General features: G+C 44.9%; 1 protein-coding gene across 1 annotated transcript in view; it reads left to right on the top strand.

Annotated features, from left to right (window-relative positions):
- The window catches only part of dennd1a (DENN/MADD domain containing 1A), a 132,931-nt gene that overhangs the window by 20,953 nt on the left and 91,506 nt on the right, over nt 1-20,472 (top strand). Inside the window, exons 4-5 of the mRNA XM_070439563.1 lie at nt 8,449-8,498; nt 11,670-11,789. Of these exons, the coding sequence (XP_070295664.1) occupies nt 8,449-8,498; nt 11,670-11,789 (170 nt within the window). The remainder of the gene's footprint in view (nt 1-8,448; nt 8,499-11,669; nt 11,790-20,472) is intronic.

Raw genomic sequence — 20,472 nt, 5'->3', positions numbered from 1 at the left:
CCATCCGCGAACACGGTGTCCCAGCTAATGACTTGTTGTTTTGTTTGTTGTCGTTGTTTGATTTCTGTCTTCCCTTTTCATCATTTTTTTCATTATTTTTCATGTCATCTGTCCACACTGTGGGGTGAAGTGCTGACACCGTGCCTTTTTGCAGAGTGGCTGCACTGGTAGTAATTTAAAATCCATAACTGTATAAAAGGGGTCTCATTGAGACAAATGAGAGTGCTGCCTGTGGTATTACAGCTAATGAGGGGCCTCGGCGCTCTGCTCTGTTTGCACAGCACCGTCCTCCTCCTAATGAAGTAGCAATATGGCTGCCTTTTATTAAAGCATTTCATGAGTCGACTGCGGATGTCTCATAGAGAGCATTTCTATCTCATTGAAATGTCCCCGCACGCACACGCACGCACGCACGCACGCACGCACACACACACACACACACACACACACACTTTATAATTACTGGAGTGGTCACTTGGCCGTGGCTTGCTATATAAAACAGGCAGACAGGCATCGAGACATTCAGTTACCTAAGCAACTTTGAGCGTGGTATGATCGTCGGTGCCAGTGCGCGCCGGTTCCAGTATCTCAGAAATGTCCAGCCTCCTGGGCTTTTCACGCACGATAGTTGCGTCCTGCTGATGGTAGAGTCAGAATTTGGTGTAAGCAGCATGAGTCCATGGCCCCATCCTGCCTGGTGTCAATGGTACAGGCTGGTGGCAGTGGTGCAATGGTGTAGGGAATGTTTTCATGGCACACGTTAGGTCCCTTGATCAAAATCAAATCAAATTGTGTTGGTCGCATACACATTTAGCAGATGTTATTGCGGGTGTAGCTAAAATATTGTGCTCCTAGCTCCAACAGTGCAGTAATATCTAGCAATACACATGAATACACACAATACCAATTGAGCAACATTTACATCCCCTCAAAGAATTCAGTATGTTCTGGAGGCAAAGCGGGGGTCCGACCCGATACTAGATGGGTGTACTTAATAAACTGTGTGTGTACATTTGCTATTATCGCTTTTTAAAAAACAACAACAAGATCAACATTTCATACTGCAGCGTTTTCTCTTTTTATGTGGTGGCCACATTTTGTTGCTACTGAGGTTTTATTATTGTTGGAACTTGAATACGTGCGTAAAGACTCTGTGAGGGCATTGAGTGATTGGGAGGTGTGCAGTGGAAGGAGACCCTGTGAGGGCAGTGAGTGATTGGGAGGTGTGCAGTGGTAAGGAGACCCTGTGAGGGCAGTGAGTGATTGGGAGTTGTTGCAGTGGTAGGAGACCTGTGAGGGCAGTGAGTGATTGGGAGTGTGCGGTGGAAGGAGACCCTGTGAGGGCAGTGAGTGATTGGGAGGTGTGCAGTGGAAGGAGACCCTGTGAGGGCAGTGAGTGATTGGGAGTTGTGCAGTGGAAGGAGACCCTGTGAGGGAGTGAGTGATTGGGAGGTGTGCGGTGGAAGGAGACCCTGTGAGGGCAGTGAGTGATTTGGAGGTGTGCAGTGGAAGGAGACCCTGTGAGGGCAGTGAGTGATTGGGAGGTGTGCAGTGGAAGGAGACCCTGTGAGGGCAGTGAGTGATTGGGAGTTGTGCAGTGGAAGGAGACCCTGTGAAGTGCTGAAGGGAATAGAGACTCGGAGACACAGGAGATTGTCCTGTTGATTGGCGTACTGGTGTGTGTGTAGTGTCCGTCTCCCCTTCATCCATCCGGCCCCCCTCCATCTCATTTAGTTTGGGGAAGTAAAAATGTGTGGTCGAGTGTGTTTGTGTGTGCATGTGTGTGTGTGTGTGAACATTGTGGGTGTGTGTGTGCCCCTACATGCCTGTGTGAGAATGTGACCGTCTTGTCAGGGAACCGTTCCTGGGCCCAATTATCTGTGGCCAAACTGAGCCCATCGAGGCTGGAGGTAAGTCCACCAAGCCCCTATGAGCTACCATCGCTCCACTCCCCACAACCCCTCTGGCCCCATTGATGTTAGCAGGCAGGGTCTGGAGAATAAGTGCTGCGAGGCAGTATGTCAGATGGGTTTGATGTACTGAGTGAAAAGGAGGGTTGGATGGTTGGAGCTCAGAGATGGAAGGGGGGTTGGGTTGCCAGGTTGGAGTTCAGAGATGGAAGGGGGTTGGGTTGCCAGGTTGGAGTCTCTGGGAAGGGGAGGCCCCAGGTGTGGCGAGTCCCAGCCAGGGAGGCAGGAAGTGTCAGGGTAGCACAGAGCTCAGCTCCGACAACCACCACAACACACCCACACACACACACACACACACACACACACACAACACACACACACACACACACACACACACACACACACACCACACACACAACTATCCTACCAGTATAGCTGTTATGAGGTTGGGCAAGAGAGGGCTGGGGGTGGGGGAAGTTACAGCATTAAAACTAAAGGTGTAGTCCACAGGGGTTTAGTGGGGGGGGGGGCAATAAGGCAAATCGCACGACAACTTGCACTCGGGGACAGGGCACACACACACACTACATCCCTCCATCCACCTCCCCCCCTTCGAAATCTGTTTCCTATTCCTGGGGCTGAATGGCTAAGCCGTCCCTGTGCCTAAATAATGATGGATGATTATTGCTCTCCGGATATATGACGACATATGCACTTGTTAAAACGAACAACCCCATAATTTCTGTGAAATAGCTTCTCTGCATCATTCTGAGTGACGAATTCTAATAGATGCTTTCCTATGCAAGTGCTTGGCTACTTCTGCTATTAATACTACTACTACATAGTCTAGTGACTATTAGAATTGTGTATGATACCACTTAAAATGACAGAAGTTTTATTGGTTTATAAGTTTCTCTGCTGTATGTTTTCATCTTTAGTTTGTTGTTTTGTGAGGGCGTAGATGTCTCAGCCTTTCATCTGCCTTTTCTAGTGTGCTGTTCTAGTGTGCTGTTCTAGTGTGCTGTTTGCAAGTGTTTTAAATCTTTGTATTTTTATTAGGAGGCTATGTAATGCACTACTTCATTTAATATACATACTGTATTTGCATGTGTTTCTAGTTTTTACTGAATGTGTGTGTGTCTCAGTTTTGTATGCATGTAACACACATTCAAAAAGTAAGCGGAGTGCTTGGCCTCATCCTTCCATTCTGACTCCCCTCCCAGTCGCATCACAAATAAACACATCATTTATCCCTTTCAAATGTCAACAACAAAAACAACAACATTTCCTGCCATAGGCAGGTGTTTGTCATGTACAGGGGAACTGCACTAAGACCAATCCTTAGAAAACTTTGACTTATAGTAAGATTAAATCCATTTTGACATATTTCTTTAAATGCAATTAGTTTTATGGGAAATTAAATAACTAAACCCCATTCTCTGGTGAGAACGAGTGATCGGCGCCTCCCCATCCCAGTAGATAGGAGGAGGGGAATGACAGACGGATCTGAAGTAGAGGGGTGGAGATGGTGCAGGTGCAACCGCCCCCCCTCCCCCCATAACTCTCAGCTGTTGAATCATTATTACAATGATTAATTAGAAATGGTATTGACAGGGTAAAGCCCCTGGTGTTGGGAATGGTATTGACAGGGTAAAGCCCCTGGAGTTGGGAATGGTATTGACAGGGTAAAGCACCTGGAGCTGGGAATGGTATTGACAGGGTAAAGCCCCAGGTGTTGGGAATGGTATTGACAGTGCAATGCCCCTGGAGTTGGGAATGGTATTGACAGGTTAAAGCCCCTGGTATTGGGAATGTTATTGACAGTGTAAAGTCCCTGGTGTTGGGAATGGTATTGACAGAGTAAAGCCCCTGGAGTTGGGAATGGTATTGACAGAGTAAAGCACCTGGAGTTGGGAATGGTATTGACAGGGTAAAGCACCTGGAGTTGGGAATGGTATTGACAGGGTAAAGCACCTGGAGTTTTCTGTATTGTGTTTCTGTTGGGAGTCTTGTATTAGCCAGGCTTGGGGAAATGAAAGGGAGTCAGAAGAGCTTAAATCAATTGAAATGAAGATGAGAATAGAACATGATGAACTTGTCGTTAGAAAGTCTTGAGGTCACAGAATTTGTGCACAATGTTAGAGAAATGTAATTATAATTCAATTCCAGATTTGAAAGAATGATCTTAATATTTAGCCTACTACTACTTAGGCTAATAGCCTATCTTGCCTTGCTATCCTGAAAGGCCCTGAGTGAATGGTTCATCATTCTGTGATTGTTTACAGCCTAGGCTGTAGGATTGCCAACGCCAACCTTAGGTTTGACCTGAACCATAATCTCTCAGAATTCTGCATTTTGAGAGATTTTTCTAATGATGGTAAGAGGAATTATACATGAAATCTTTGAGAATTTTCAGAATCTGGCAACCCTATGATTTGTATTTCCTGAGGGGTGTGTGGGTTCAGGCTCTTAAAAAATATCATACCGTTTGTATTTCAAAAAACCCGGTATAAACGGTATATCGCCCAAGCCTAGTTTAGTCTCATGTTTCCTGAGGGGTGTGTGGGTTCAGTCTCATATTCCCTGAGGGGTGTGTGGGTTCAGTCTCATATTCCCTGAGGGGTGTGTGGGTTCAGTCTCATGTTTCCTGAGGGGTGTGTGGGTTCAGTCTCATGTTCCCTGAGGGGTGTGTGGGTTCAGTCTCATGTTCCCTGAGGGGTGTGTGGGTTCAGTCTCATATTCCCCTGAGGGGTGTGTGGGTTCAGTCTCATGTTCCCTGAGGGGTGTGTGGGTTCAGTCTCATTTTCCCTGAGGGGTGTGTGGGTTCAGTCTCATATTCCCTGAGGGGTGTGTGGGTTCAGTCTCATATTCCCTGAGGGGTGTGTGGGTTCAGTCTCATATTCCCTGAGGGGTGTGTGGGTTCAGTCTCATGTTCCCTGAGGGGTGTGTGGGTTCAGTCTCATGTTTCCTGAGGGGTGTGTGGGTTCAGTCTCATGTTCCCTGAGGGGTGTGTGGATTCAGTCTCATATTCCCTGAGGGGTGTGTGGGTTCAGTCTCATATTCCCTGAGGGGTGTGTGGGTTCAGTCTTGGGTGACTCAGGCCATGACTCAGGCCCTGACTGGAACTGTTTGTTGCTAAATGGAACCGGCCAGCTTCATAAGCCCATGTTAGTCATAGGAGTGAGTCAGTAACCATCAGACTAGCTTTGCCCTTTCAGACCGCAGGTTCGCGTTTCTTGTCACAAATCTTGTTTTGGAGGCAGCTATTCAGTGGTCACTAGTTGGCACAGTCACAAAGTCATGAAATATGATTTTAAACCTAACCTTAACCCTAACATTTAACCACACTGCTAACCCTAATGCCTAACCCTAACCTTAAATTAAGACCAAAAAGCTATTTTTACAATGTAGCCAATTTTGACTTTGCAGCCAGCCTATCTAAGAGGAAAATGCTTAGTTCTGCCTCCAGGACAAGACTCATGACAATAAACGTCAACCTGTTTTCAGAGCAGGGAATTCAAGCCAAGGGAAAACACTTGATTCAAACCCTTATAAACTGTCACAAAGCTGTCTCCTCAGCTAGCCTGTAGAAGGTTTGCGGTTTGTGTCAAGTCGTTTGGCCTAATCTTTTGAGAGGGACATGACAGTGTGTGACAGTTTACGGCTTGGCTAATACTAGTAGAGAGGTCTAGTGAATAAGAGTTGGAGGTCAGTTTTACTGACTAAAAATGGTGTGTTATTATTTAACTTCCTCAGTTTCATAACAGATGTGTGTGTGTGTTTAATGCATGTGTGTGAATGTGCATGCTATATGTGTGCTGTTGTCATGGTGACATAGTTACATCAGTGCCTGTGCCTCCCTCTCTTGAATTATTATTATTTTTTGTACTTTTTACCCCTTTTTCCTCCCCAATTTGGTGATATCCAATTGGTAGTTACAGTCTTGTCCCATCGCTGCAACTCCCCTACGGACTCGGGAGAGGCGAAGGTCGAGAGCCGTGCGTCCTCCAAAACAACAAGACCCTGCCAAGCTGCACTGCATCTTGACACACTGCTCGCTTAACCCGGTAGCCAGCCGCACCAATGTGAACTCCAGTCTTTTTTATTATATCACACCTCGCTCCTCTCACCTTTCACTTGTTTTTCACCACACCTGAACCACCACCTGCCCACCGCGTCCCATGGCGGCCCCAAAGCATCATGGTAGCTAAGGCCTCACCATCCAGGTGCCACCGACTCACCCTCATCTGCTGCCATGGCGATCAGTGAGCTGAGTCAGTAATTGGTTGTCCACCCGGGGGTGGAGGTCTTGGGGGACTACAGGCTTGAAGCTCTCTGCTGCCTGGCACTCTTGTTTGTCCCTCCATCTGGTTCCGCCAGGGCCTCAACACGGCTGTGGTAGCCCACCAGGGAGCGGTGTTAATTTCGTCAACAATAACTATGACGAATAATACTCGTCAACAACCTATTTTTCCATGCTAAAACTATGACGATAACAAGACGACATGCCCTGGGAAAAAACTATCTTACAAATTACTTTATATTTTAATTTCACGTGAACCTTTTTATCCATGTTGTCCAATCAGAAGCATGCATGCAGAATATTTCATGCAATCCTCTCATTGGCAGAATGGACATCTTTCAGTTGCATGGTCTGATTGAGCTTTTCTGGGCAGCTCTCCCACACAGCTCCCAGGAGGTCACTTCAGTCACTCGTCAATCTTTTGTACTGATGCGAAGGCAGGACACTGGACCTCTAAATAACCTCAACTAGAAACAATGTTTACTCTCTCTCTTACTTTCATGTAGGTTATTTTTTCTTTGATCACATCAGAAACTCTATTTTCCAGTGTGAACTTTTATTCATTCATCTGTTGCCGCTCTCGCTCCACAGTTGCTTTTTTCCTATGAGAAATGTTGACTATTATGAGTACAGTAATACTTCAGGCATTTTTGTAAAGCTCAAATTATCCCGTTTTCAAGGAAACCTCTGTTATTTACCTCCTTGAGGGTTATGATGGGGAGAAAATCTGAGCTGTAAATTGTTTAATCTGTAGCCAATGCTTTATAGCGTATATGCTTATTTACGGCCGGCATTGGTTACAATCTGCCGCAATGTTGCCAGCTAAGGTATACCAGGAGATAGTAGGCCTAGTTGGACAACGCTATCTGAATGTGCACATGATGGAAGCCTAAATATTCATTATTTAATAGAAAAAAATGCACTCAGTATTATGTGACTAAAATGGCTGTGACTAAATCTAGACAACAATTCTCCAGAGTTTTAGTTGACTGAATAACTAAAACTAAAGAAGGATGAAATGGCTAAAATGTAACTAAGACTAAAAGACATGTTAAAACTAAGACTTAAACAAAATGAGCACGGTCAGAGAGCGCCCTGGCTGGGTATGACTCTCTCCTCTGTCTACCAAAAACCCAGGCCCCAGCCTGCTCTGTTGTTGTCCGGCCTAGTTGCTAGTCTGAGCTCTCCTGGGCCCCTGTGTTACTCATTCTCTTTCTTTCTCTCCACTTTCTTGCTTTCTTCCCATCTCTCTTCCTCTCTCTCTCCCTCCCTGCACCTCTCTCTCTCTCGTTGTACCCCTCCACCTTTAATTTTCCCTCTTTTTCCCCCTCACTTCTTGCTCTATCACATAGCTCTTTCTCACTCCACCACTATTTTTCTCTCTCTCTTTTTCCTTTTTTTGCTCTGTACGCTCGCTATTCCTTCTTTCTCTTCCTCTCACTTCTCTCTCCCTCCCCCTCTGTCTGTCTTTGTTAGTTTCCCCATAGTCCCAGGGCCCTAATCCAGGGGTCCCCGACTCCCTGTGTTGGAGGGACACAGCTGAGAGAGAGAGAGAGGTGGCCAGGCAAAGCCCCTGCCTGCCAGCCTTCTATCCCCTCTCCCCCTCACCTCTTGCCCCATGCTGATCTGTGATTCCCCTGGCCTCCCTAGTATCCCCCACCCACCCCCCTCTACCCGTTCCCGCTGGTCCCCTTGGATCCTGCCGCTCGCTCCCCTTTCACTGTTGCCCATATGTTGGGGCAGCTCCCCCCCCCCCCCAGGGCCCTGTTAACACTGCTCAGACACACACACCCCTCCCTACCCACCTCCTCAACCAAACTCCCACCACACCACCGCCGGCTTCATTTGTTGCCATTGTGTTCTTTTCTTTTTCCCCACTCTTCCATTTTTTTTAAATCCTCGCCGGTACAATTGTCTTTGATTGACCCGCTCCCCCTGTCAATGTCTCTCTCTCCTCTACTTCCTCTATCTCTCCTTCTTTCTCTCCTCTACTTCCTCTCCTCCTTCCTCTATTTCTCCTTCTCTCCCTCCTTTCTTTGTCCCCCTTTACACCTTAATAGATATTTCCTTCACCTCCTTCTCTGCCCTCTGCCCTCATCTGTCTCTGATTTCTCCAGGCCATGCACTGTTATATGGTGTGGCGCAGTTAATACTTAGATTTATTGGCTCCTTTAGATGTATAAATGTTCTCTCTCTCTTCTCTCCTCTCTGTTCTCTCTCTCTCTCCCCAAACAGGAAACTCTTCAGACAGTCCCCAAGTTCTGCTTCCCCTTCAGTGTGGACAGGTACGTTTGTTATAACACACACACACTCCCTCCCTCTCGTCGTTTGTAATGCCGCACAGCCGGCAGCCGTGTTCTCCGGAAGCTTTTTGGAGAGTTTAAGGTCCTAGACCCCCATAACACACACACACACCACCCCTCTAGGGAAGTAATGTGTCTCTTCAGAGTGTGATTTACCAAACCCAGCTGGTGGCTAGGCCCGAGCTCTCTCCTGTCCCCCACTTGGTTGAGAGGGAGCTACTTTTAACTATTTTATTATGGCCTATCAAATGCCCCCCCCCCCCCCCCCCCCCCAAGTACAAAAATACATTTTAGAATTTGTCGCAGTAAACTAACACTAAATTATACTATAGTTCATTTGTATCTCAGACTGACAACACATACAGTATGTGACTTAAAGGTACACTATGCAGAAATCGCTCCACCTGGTTGCTAAAATTCTAATAGTTTTCCTCATTTCTGTTTATGTGCCAAAATATCAGGTATAGTGTAGAGAATCATTGTACCATCTGAACCGCAGTGAAATATATTTTGAATAACCACAAAATATTGTATTTTCAACAGTTTGAAGCTGGTGTACAAAACCCAAAGTAAAAGATGCAAAAACAAAACTCAAGACCGGGAAGCATAGAAAAGCGCACGTAGAACTTATCTACAACTTCTTAGACTTGCTTTCAATAAGAATGAAATCTATAACTCATTGAATTTGGTTGGGTCACCCAAAAAGTTACATATTGCAGCTTTAACTCCACAGCTACACACTAGCTTGTCCTATTCCTTAGCTTGACAGTTATCACACCTACAACAAGAGAGATGGTTTGGTTACTTGGAAACTGAATGTTCTCACCTCTTACACATGGACAGTCTCCACACAATATGCTACAACCTGCATCATTAGAGAGAGAACACTACTCTGGTGCTAGTGAAGTCCCTGAGTGCTATCGCCATCTACAGGAGAGATGAGGAATCACACGCATGGTGACCGCAGTCACTCCAGTCAATATCAACAGGAGTGACACATACCATGGAGGAGAAGGCAGGGAGGCAGCGAGTGGGAGGAAAACTGTGTGTGTGTGTGAAGCTGTTTGACATTTCCTCCCGCGTCCGTCCCTTTCTCTTGACACTGGCTCTACTTGCTCATGTTGAGAAATCCATGGGTCAGAAGTAGCTTCACTATCATCTCCACACACACACGCAGGCACACACGCACGCACACGCACACACAGCCCATTATTCCGACCTCTTGTCACACGAGAGAGAGAGAGGCTGCCCGCTAGGCTTCTATAGTTAGCCATGTGACACGCCGACTCAGGGCATTCTTGTCACCCCGGCTACTGGCCATGCCACACATCCACACAGCCATCCACACAGCCACCCACATATCCACACAGCCATTCACTACTATAGGGTGGCGCACACAGTCAAGCTTACCGTATGCTTCCCAGTGGGAAACAGTTTGCGCATATACAGTGGCGCACAAAATTATTGACATCCCTAAAGATACTTATAAATAAAGTAGTCAATAGTGTAGTATTTGGTCCCATATTCCTAGCACACAATGACTACATCAAATTAAGCTTGTGACTACAAACTTGGATGTGTTTGAGTTTGTTTTGGTTGTGTTTCAGATTATTTTGTGCCCAATAGGTGATCTGGATAATCCTGAATGAATCGTGAATAATGATGAGTGAGAAAGTTACAGAGGGTCAAAGATCATACCCCTAGGACATGCTAACCTTCACCATTATCAATAACAGGGGAGGTTAGTATTTTATATCATACCCCCAAGACATGCTAACCTTCACCATTATCAATAACAGGGGAGGTTAGCATGTCTTGGGGAATGATCTTTGACCCTCTAACTTTCTCACTAATCATTATTCACAATGCATTCAGGATTATCCATAATCGTGGTAGAATCCACATTAATATAGAAGTGTTTACAATAAAAGTGACTCCAAAATAACATAATACATTATTTGTCGTTCATTTCTATTGGGCACAAAATAATGTGAAACACAACCAAAACGAACTGCAAATGCATCCATAAGCTTGATGTAGTCATTGCGTGCTAGAAATTTGGGACCAAATACAACTTTTTACTACTTAATTTATAAGAATCTTTATGGTTGTCAATCATTTTGACACCCCTACCTTTCGAGATGTTCTATTTTTTTTGTTAAACAAAATCTTTCTCTGAGCAATTGTATTAGTATAAAATAATATCATTTCCCAATTTTTTTAGCATATAATATAGCTCAGTATTTTAATAATTTACTTTATACAGTCATTATTGCTTATATTTATTAAGGGTGTCAATAATTTCGGACCCAACTGTATTACGACAAAATTTTGTAACGTTTTTGTATTTGGCAGGGTCTGTTTTGGCTGTTTGAGCACACATATTTTTGGTAGCCGAAATCAACGCCCCTTCGTCAGTGATTGGTCGGTCAACATTAGGGATTCTTCAATTAAGTGTGGCAAAGGGTCTGAATACTTATGTAAATAAGGTATTTCTGTTTGACATTTTTTGATAAATTAGTCAAAATGTCTAAAAACCTCTTTTCGCTTTGCCATTATGGGGTATTGTGTGTAGATTGATGAGGGAAAAAAATATTAGATCCATTTTAGAATAAGACTGTAACGTAATAAAATGTGAAAAAAGTCAAGGGGTCTGAATACTTTCCGAATGCACTCTATGTCTCGACGTCTCAAGGAAGACAAACAGTAATATCGCCGCTTCTTTCTAGTTATTCAAGCTAATATTTAAGGGAGTATGCAAGGCGCAGACATTCAACTCCACCTAGCCGAGTTCTGCTAGGAGCAAACCTAACCTACTATGCGGACGCTTTCAGCCAGCAACCCTCCTAAATGGACTGTTGCCCCTAGGTACTCTACCTACGATGCTAATACTGATAATGATGATAACACTAGCAATAATAACGACACCTTTATACAGAAAGAACTTTAAAGGGCACGACTTTGTGTAAAACGAGAAGCCATGTCTGAAAAGGCCTCTTTCTTTCTCTCCTCCTGCTCGAATTCCTTCCTTCTCTCTCTCTACCTCCCCTTCTTTCTAGGCCAGATTACTGTTGAAAGGACTTTTGATGTAAAAACTGCTTTATGGATAAATTTGTTTGATTGATTGCTTCCCATCCTCTCTGTCTGATGCAGTCTGTCGGTGAGCCAAGTGGGCCAGAACTTCACCTTTGTTCTGACGGACATCGAGAGCAAGCAGCGCTTCGGCTTCTGCCGCCTCTCCTCGGGGGCCCACAGCTGCTACTGCATCCTCAGGTGAGACCCCTTTGTGTGTGTGTGTGCGTGCGTGCGTGCGTGCGTGCGTGCGTGCGTACGCTTGAGAGAGAGAGAGTTTCCTATATGCCCGGCGTACCACAAGGTACAGTGTCGGCACCATTGAACTTGGATTTTTACATTTTAGTAATTTAGCAAACGCTCTTATCCAGCGACTTACAGGAGCAATTAATACAACAGAGAATTGTGTGTTCAGGGGGGGCATCATAATGCATTATACATGTTGTTTTTAAGTCAGTTGTTACTATTCTATAGTTGGATATTCTGCATCATCATAGCAGAGAAAAAGCAAATGGAGAGAGACAGCCAAGTAGCATTGGAAAAAGTGGAGCTACAGGACAGGACAGGTTAGGACAGGACAGAACAGGACAGAACATGTTAGAACAGGACAGATTAGGACAGGGCAGGTTAGGATGGGACATGTTAGGACAGGAGATGTTAGGAAAGGATGGGTTAGGACTGGTTAGGACAGGACGGGTTAGGGAACAGTACAGAACAGGACCGGTTCGGGCAGGACAGGTTAGGACAGGACAAGCATTACAGAGGGTCCTATGGACTCTTAAATCTGAGTAGTGACTGTACCTTCACAAGTGGCTTTTCACATTCTCTGTGGGCAGAAGTCAGGCCGTGTTCTCTGTTCATACACACCCACTCACTCACTATCTCAAACATTCTCTCCAACACATACTGAATGCAACATCACCCTACTTTCTACCAAGTCATCCTCTGTTGACCACCAATGGGCTCCCGAGTGGCGCAGTGGTCTAAGGCACTGCATCTTAGTGCTAGAGGTGTCACTACAGATACCCTGGTTAGAATCCAGGCTGTATCACAATCGGACGTGATTGGGAGTCCCATAGGGGCGGCACAAAATTTGCCCAGCGTTGGCCGGTGTAGGCCGTCATTGTAAATAAGATTTTGTTTTTAACTGACTTGCCTAGTTAAGTAAATAGGCGCATGATTCGCGGACGGCCTGGGTCTTGGTGGGGGTGGTGGAGCTTAGAGGGAAGTGACCCTGGGTCTTGGTGGGGGGTGGGGGGTCTAGAGGGAAGGGAACCTGGGTCTTGGTGGGGTGGTGAGTCTAGAGGGAAGTGGACCCTGGGTCTTGGTGGGGGGTCTAGAGGGAAGTGATCCTGGGTCTTGGTGGGGGGTTGGGGGTCTAGAGGGAAGTGGGTCTTGGGTGGGGTGAGTCTAGAGGGAAGTGACCCTGGGTCTTGGTGGGGGTCTAGAGGGAAGTGATCCTGGGGTCTTGGTGGGCAGCAGACAATCAAATCAAGGACTGATCCCTTATGTGTTCTGAATGAATTTTCAGCCTTCATTGAACGATTGACATTGCTTCAGCCCCTGCTCTTGGATAATTCCCCTTTTTAAATCGTTATTTGTTCCCCCCCATCTCGTCCAATTATCTGTCTCAAGTGTGTAGGCTAAGCTTGATTCAGTGGGTGTATTAGTCTAGGAGAGAAGGTTGAATAATAATGTCCTCTTTGCCTAGGGTGCTCCGTGTGAGGGTTGGCTTGACCGGTTGTGTGTAGTAAGTCGAGAAGTGGCACTGTGGAGTGGATATGTCTCTTCGACAGACAAGTGATGCCTTGGCTGAAGGGGAGAGACTAGTGGAAGTTTTCGGTAGCCAGGAAAATGCAGTCGCTCCAACGGCGGGAAAGTTGACCCTGGTCTCGTGTTGGTGGTGTGGTGCTGTTAGTCCGTGACGGCCTCCGTAAGACGATAGTTGTGACGCTGTCTTGGTGTGGAGTGAGGGTGCTTTTGTGTTGTGTGTTGTTTCAAATACTTAGTCGAGTTTCGAACGGATTGTCTTCACCGTGTTTGGTTCGTTGTTGGGGGTGGGTCTGGTTGGCCAATTTCACAATTAGATTGTGACTAAAAATAGCTCGCTATGCCTGTTGGCGTGTGGGTGTGGTTTTTGGGGTTTCTTTTATGTGAGTGGGTGCCAAGTGACCGGCATGCGTTGTAAGTAAAAGCGGAGGTCTTCATGATGGTAGTAGACGATTGCTACACTTGACAAACTACTTGAGAGCCAACTCTTGCTCACCTTCTAGGTGGATGGTCTGTTCATGGTGCATGAGAATCACCTCCCGGATCGGATCCATGTGAGTCTTATGGGTGAGGGTGGGTTGTGAGTCTAGAGGTGAAGTGACCCTGGTGTCTTGTTGAGGAGTGAGGATAGACGTTGGTTAATCCAGTCGTGATATCTATCAATAACGTGGGAAGACGTGTGTCGAAGGCGCGTTGGTGTGTTTAAGACAGGGACTACTCTACAATGAGCTTGTGAGCGTTTCTTATTGGTGATCTAGTGCGCATTGATAGTGAGTCTGCTATGGGGTGTGTCCCTGATAATAGGACTAATTAGTCCATGGTTGATTTTTCAGAATTAATATTATTTGGGTATAAGACTGAATAATTATTTAATATTTGACTGATGATTGTGTTTGTTAAAGACTCATAAGAGTGGTGCAAAGAAAGATATAACAACATTTATACTTATTAAAGTGGTCATCAATTCAAATTTAGAATCTAGATCTGTGTCGACTGGTGGCCTCGACAATATATGTTCTAGGAATAGACGTGTCTCATGACGATATGCATTCACGCACTGGTGTGGTCCGCATGGTTTTGATCGTTGCGAATAAACGGTGTCTGTATTGTAGTGGTCGTATTATCTAATTAACAATTTTTCCTAGAAAGACAACCCGAAAGGGGTCCATTCCCTCGTGTTCGGTAGCGGACAAAAATAACTTCTGTTTTCTGAAGCTTTACACACTGTCAACCTGATTAGGAATCTCTTTCATTTAATTTGCTGCCGGTTCTTCCTTTTGATTTTCGAGCTCCGTAGTGCTCAACTGCTTTTTCCTTTCTACAGTCCAACCCACATATAAACATGCATCCCATTTATAGCCTCAGTCATAATACAAATCACAAGATCAGTGAATGATTGAGTTGTTTGAGCCGAGTGACCCCAGGTACAACCCACGTGGCCCACTCATGTCTATACCTAAAAGCCAAAGCGCATATAATTGTTTCCAATACATCGTGATGACACAAATGTTTTTGACGTAAATGACTCTAATCGACAATATTAATGGACAAATTGATGTGGTAAACCAAGCAACCAGTTTCTCATGCAACGCGCAATGTTTGGTCTGTTTTCTAAAAAGATGGTACACATGTGGTAAGACTCTTACTGATATATATAAAATAGAATGCCTACCGTCTAAATATGTTCTAAATAAGTTGGCAATCTTTCCATGGGGTAAATGGACTATATCTATTCATTTGCAAAAGAAATAAAATAAAATCACACACGCTCTATCGGCTTCGGTGGTGATTCTGCATGACTCCTCGACAGTAAGGTGAGTTAGCAACCGCTATAGTCGCTCGCTCTTTCATCCACCAAATATGATGTGCTTGATTACCTAAGACTTTGCTGATATGTGCTTTATCGCATAAACCTAGGATCCATTAAGAGTCAATATTTGCAGTGTTGACCCTTCTTTTTCAAGACCTCTGCAATCCGTCCTGCAAATTGTGGGGTTTTTGTTTGTCCACCCGCCTCTTGAGGATTGACCACAAGTTCTCAATGGGATTAAGGTCTGGGGAGTTTCCTGGCCATGGACCAAAATATTGTGTTTTGTTCACCGAGCCACATAGTTATCACTTTTGCCTTATGGCAAGGTGCTCCATCATGCTGGAAAAGGCATTGTTCGTCACCAAAATGTTCCTGGATGGTTGGGAGAAGTTGCTCTAGGAGGATGTGTTGGTACCATTCTTTATTCATGACTGTGTTCTTAGGCAAAATTGTGAGTGAGCCCACTCCCTTGGCTGAGAAGCAACCCTACACATGAATGGTCTCAGGATGCTTTACTGTTGGCATGACACAGGACTGATGGTAGCCCTCACATTGTCTTCTCCGGACAAGTTTTTTTCCGGATGACCCAAGCAATCGGAAAGGGGATTCATCAGAGAAAATGACTTTACCCCAGTCCTCAGCAGTCCTCAGCAGTGATATTTCCCTGGAGAGAAGTGGTTTCTTTGCTGTCCTTCTTGACACCAGGTCATCCTCCAAAAGTCTTCGCCTCACTGTGCGTGCAGATGCACTCATACCTGCCTGCTGCCATTCCTGAGCAAGCTCTGTACTGGTGGTGCCCCGATCCCAGAGCTGAATCAACTTTAGGAGACGGTCCTGGCGCTTGCTGGGCTTTCTTGGGCGCCCTGAAGCCTTCTTCACAACAATTGAACCGCTCTCCTTGAAGGTCTTGATGATCCAATAAATGGTTGATTTAGGTGTTATCTTACTGGCAGCAATATCCTTGCCTGTGAAGYCCTTTTTGTGCAAAGCAATGATGACGGCACGTGTTTCCTTCCAGGTAACCATGATTGACAGAGGAAGAACAATGATTCCAAGCACCACCCTCCATTTGAAGCTTCCAGTCTGTTATTCGAACTCAATCAGCATGACAGTGATCTCCAGCCGTGTCCTCGTCAACACTCACACCTGTGTTAACGAGAGAATCACTGACATGATGTCAGCTGGTCATTTTGTGGCAGGGTTGAAATGCAGTGGAAATGTTTTTTGGGGATTCAGTTCATTTGCATGGCAAAGAGGGACTTCATCTGATCACTAACGTTCTGGAGTATATGCAAATTGCCATCATACAAACTGAGACAGCAGACTTTGTGAAAATTAATATTTGTGTCATTCTCAAAACTTTTGGTCACGACTGTACATTACATCTAGATGGATAGTACTAATACATTATTCGGTCATAACTATTATAGAACATGAGCTTTGTGTGTGTGTGACCTGAGAATAGGGCCTGATTGTGTGTGTATGTGTGCGTGTGCATGTTTGCACATGCCCCTGTGTGTGTTAGAAAGAGTACGGGAGTGTGTATTTATGTGTATCTAGTTTTATCTGTGTGTGTGTATGCACGCATGTCACTCTGATGGAGCAGCAGCTGTAGTATCTCCACTGGTTAGAGAGCCAAGCCACCACCGCTTTGGGCAAAGGCCGGAAAACGTTCCCGGATATCCCATCACTCGGGTGCTTTGAAATCCGACCACTCCAACCTCAATGTTTTGTCTCTGACTAGTAATTCCTTTGTGGTCCAGAGGCCACCCTTCCCCTCTCTACTGATTTCTGTCTCTGTGTATGCTGGAAGAAGTACCTGGATCAGTAAGCGGTATATGTGTTGTTCAAAAACTAGGGACTATTTTGACTCCATTATTTATATTTTTGAAGGTGGATAAAATATGAATGCTGACAAAAATCATTACAGTAATGTGAGAATCCGTTGCTCTCTTTCAGTCTCAGAGCTATTTCTCTCTTTCTTTTTCACTTGATTTTTCACTTGATTGATATCTGCCTTTCTATTTTTATCTTGATCTCTTTTCATCCCCCCTTCTTCTCTTTCTCTCTCTCCTCCCTTCTCTCTCTGTCTCACCCCCTCTCTGTCTCCCTCTCTGTCTCTCCCTCTCTCTCTCTCTCTCTCTCTTTCTGTCTTTCTCTGTCTCTCTCTCTCTCAATGTCCACAGCTAATCTAACCAGTCTCAAACGCAGGATGCACATACAGTAGTCAGACTAGAGGCATGTACACAGAACAAAAATACAAATGCAACATGCAACAATTTCAAAGAATTTACTGAGTTACAGTTCATATAAGGACATCACTCAATGGAAATAATTTCATTAGGCCATAATCTATGGATTTGACATGACTGGGAATACAGATATGCATCTGTTGGTCACATATACCTTAAATAAAAGGTAGGGGCATGGATTAGAAAACCAGTCAGTATCTCGTCTGACCACCACTTGCCTCATGCTGCGTGACACATCTACTTCGCATAGAGTTGATCAGTCTGTTGCTTGTGGAATGTTTTCCCTCTCCTTTTTAATGGCCGTGCGAAGTTGCTGGATATTGGCGAGAACTGGAACACCCTGTCTTACACGTCGATTCAGAGCATCCCAAACATGCTCAATGGGTATCATGTCTGCTGAGTATGCAGGCCATGGAAGAAGAAGTACATTTTCAGCTTCCAGGAATTGTGTAAAGATCCTTGCGACATAGGGCCGTGCATTATCATGCTGGAACATAAGGTGATGGCGGCGGTAGAATGGCACGACAATGGGCCTTAGGATTTTGTCACGGTATCTCTGTGCATTTAAATTGCCATCGATAAAATTAAATTGGGTTCAATGTCCTTAGCTGATGCCTGCCCATACCATACCGCCACCATGGGGCACTCTGTTCACAACTTTGACATCAGCAAACCGCTCGCCCACACGACGCCATACACGTGGTCTGTGGTTGTGATGCCGGTTGGACGTACTGCCAAATTCTCTAAACGACGTTTTGTAGAGAAATTAACATTCAATTCTCTGGCAACAGCTCTGGTGGACATTCCTGCGGTCAGCATGCCAATTGCACGCTCCCTTCAAAACTTGAGACATCTGTGACATTGTGTTCTGTGACAAAACTGCACATTTTAGTGGCCTTTTATTGTTCCCCAGCACAAGGTGCACCTGTGTAATGATTATGCTGTTTAACTTCTTATGGCTGAGATCCCGTTAACGGGATCGACTTGACAACAGCTAGTGAAAGTGCAGGGCGCCAAATTCAAACAACAGAAATCTCATAATTAAAATTCCTCAAACATACAAGTATTTTACACCATTTTAAAGATAAACTTGTTGTAAATCCAGCCACAGTGTTCGATTTCAAAAAGGCTTTACGACGAAAGCACACCAAACGATTATGTTAGGTCAGCACTTAGTCACAGAAAAACACAGCCATTTTTCCATCCACTAACCTTTGATGATCTTCATCAGATGACACTCATAGGACTTCATGTTACACAATACATGTATGTTTTGTTCGATGTAGTTCATATTTATATCCAAAAATCTTAGTTTACATTGGCGTGTTATGTTCAGTAACGTTTTGCATCCAAAACATCCGGTGATTTTGCAGAGAGCCACATCAATTTACAGAAATACTCATAATAAACATTGATAAAAGATACAAGTATTTTACATGGAACTTTAGATAAACTTCTCCTTAATGCAACCGCTGTGTCAGATAAAAAAAAAAAAATGACTGCCCTTGACCAGCACAAAAACATCCTGTGGCGTTCTGCATTAGCACCGAATAGCCCCTGCGATATGCAACTTTTCAGGGAAGTCAGGAACCAATATACACAGTCAGTTAGGAAAGCTAAGGCTAGCTTTTTCAAACAGAAATGTACATCCTGCAGCACAAATTCCAATAAGTTTTGGGACACTGTAAAGTCCATGGAGAAAAAGAGCACCTCCTCCCAGCTGCCCACTGCACTGAGGCTAGGAAACACTGTCACCACCGATAAATCTACGATAATCGATCATTTCAATAAGCATTTTTCTACGGCTGGCCATGCTTTCCACCTTGCTACCCCTACCCCGGCCAACAGCTTTGCACCCCCTGCAGCAACTTTCCCAAGTCCCCCCGCTTCTCCTTCACCCAAATCCAGACAGCTGATGTTCTGAAATAGCTGTAAAATCTGGACCCCTACAAATCAGCTGGGCTAGACAATCTGGACCCTCTCTTTCTAAAATTATCCTCCAAAATTGTTGCAACCCCTATTACTAGCCTGTTCAACCTCTCTTTTGTATCATCTGAGATCCCCAAATGTTGGAAAGCTGCCGCGGTCATCCCCCTCTTCAAAGGGGGAGAGACTCTAGACCCAAACTGTTATAGACATATATCCATCCTGCCCTGCCTTTCTAAAATCTTAGAAAGCCAAGTTAACAAACAGATCACCGATCATTTCGAATCCCACCTTACCTTCTCCACTATGCAATCTGGTTTCCGAGCTGGTCATGGGTGCACCTCAGCCATGCTCAAGGTCCTAAACGATATCATAACCGCCATCGATAAAAGACAGTACTGTGCAGCCGTCTTCATCGACCTGGCCAAGACTTTCGACTCTGTCAATCACTGCATTCTTATCGGCAAACTCAATAGCCTTGGTTTCTCAAATTACTGTCTCCCCTGATTCACCAACTACTTCTCAAATAGAGTTCAGTGTGTCAAATCGGAGGGCCTGTTGTCCGGTCCTCTAGGGGTGCCACAGGGTTCAATTCTCGGGCCAACAATTTTCTCTGTATATATCAATGATGTCGCTCTTGCTGCTGGTAATTCTCTGATCCACCTCTACGCAGACGACACCATTCTGTATACATCTGGCCCATCTTTGGACACTGTGTTAACAAACCTCCAAACGAGCTTCAATGCAATTAAACACTCCTTCCATGGCCTCCAACTGCCTTTAAGGTCAACCGATTAATCAGCATGGCCGATTAATTAGGGCCGATTTCAAGTTTTCATAACAATCGGTAATCTCCATTTTTGGATTACATTGCACTCCACGAGGAGACTGCGTGGCAGGCTGACCACCTGATACGCGAGTGCAGCAAGGAACCAAGGTAAGTTGCCAGCTAGCATTAAACTTATCTTATAAAAAACAATCAGTCTTAACATTATTTTTTATTTTTTATTTTTTATTTATTTCACCTTTATTTAACCAGGTAGGCTAGTTGAGAACAAGTTCTCATTTGCAACTGCGACCTGGCCAAGATAAAGCATAGCAGTGTGAACAGACAACACAGAGTTAC

Source organism: Salvelinus sp. IW2-2015, linkage group LG4q.1:29, assembly GCF_002910315.2.
Source record: "Salvelinus sp. IW2-2015 linkage group LG4q.1:29, ASM291031v2, whole genome shotgun sequence".
Classification (NCBI taxonomy): Eukaryota; Metazoa; Chordata; class Actinopteri; order Salmoniformes; family Salmonidae; genus Salvelinus; species Salvelinus sp. IW2-2015.
Note: the sequence above shows the minus strand (reverse complement) of the source record. Positions and strands in the feature narration are given on the sequence as shown.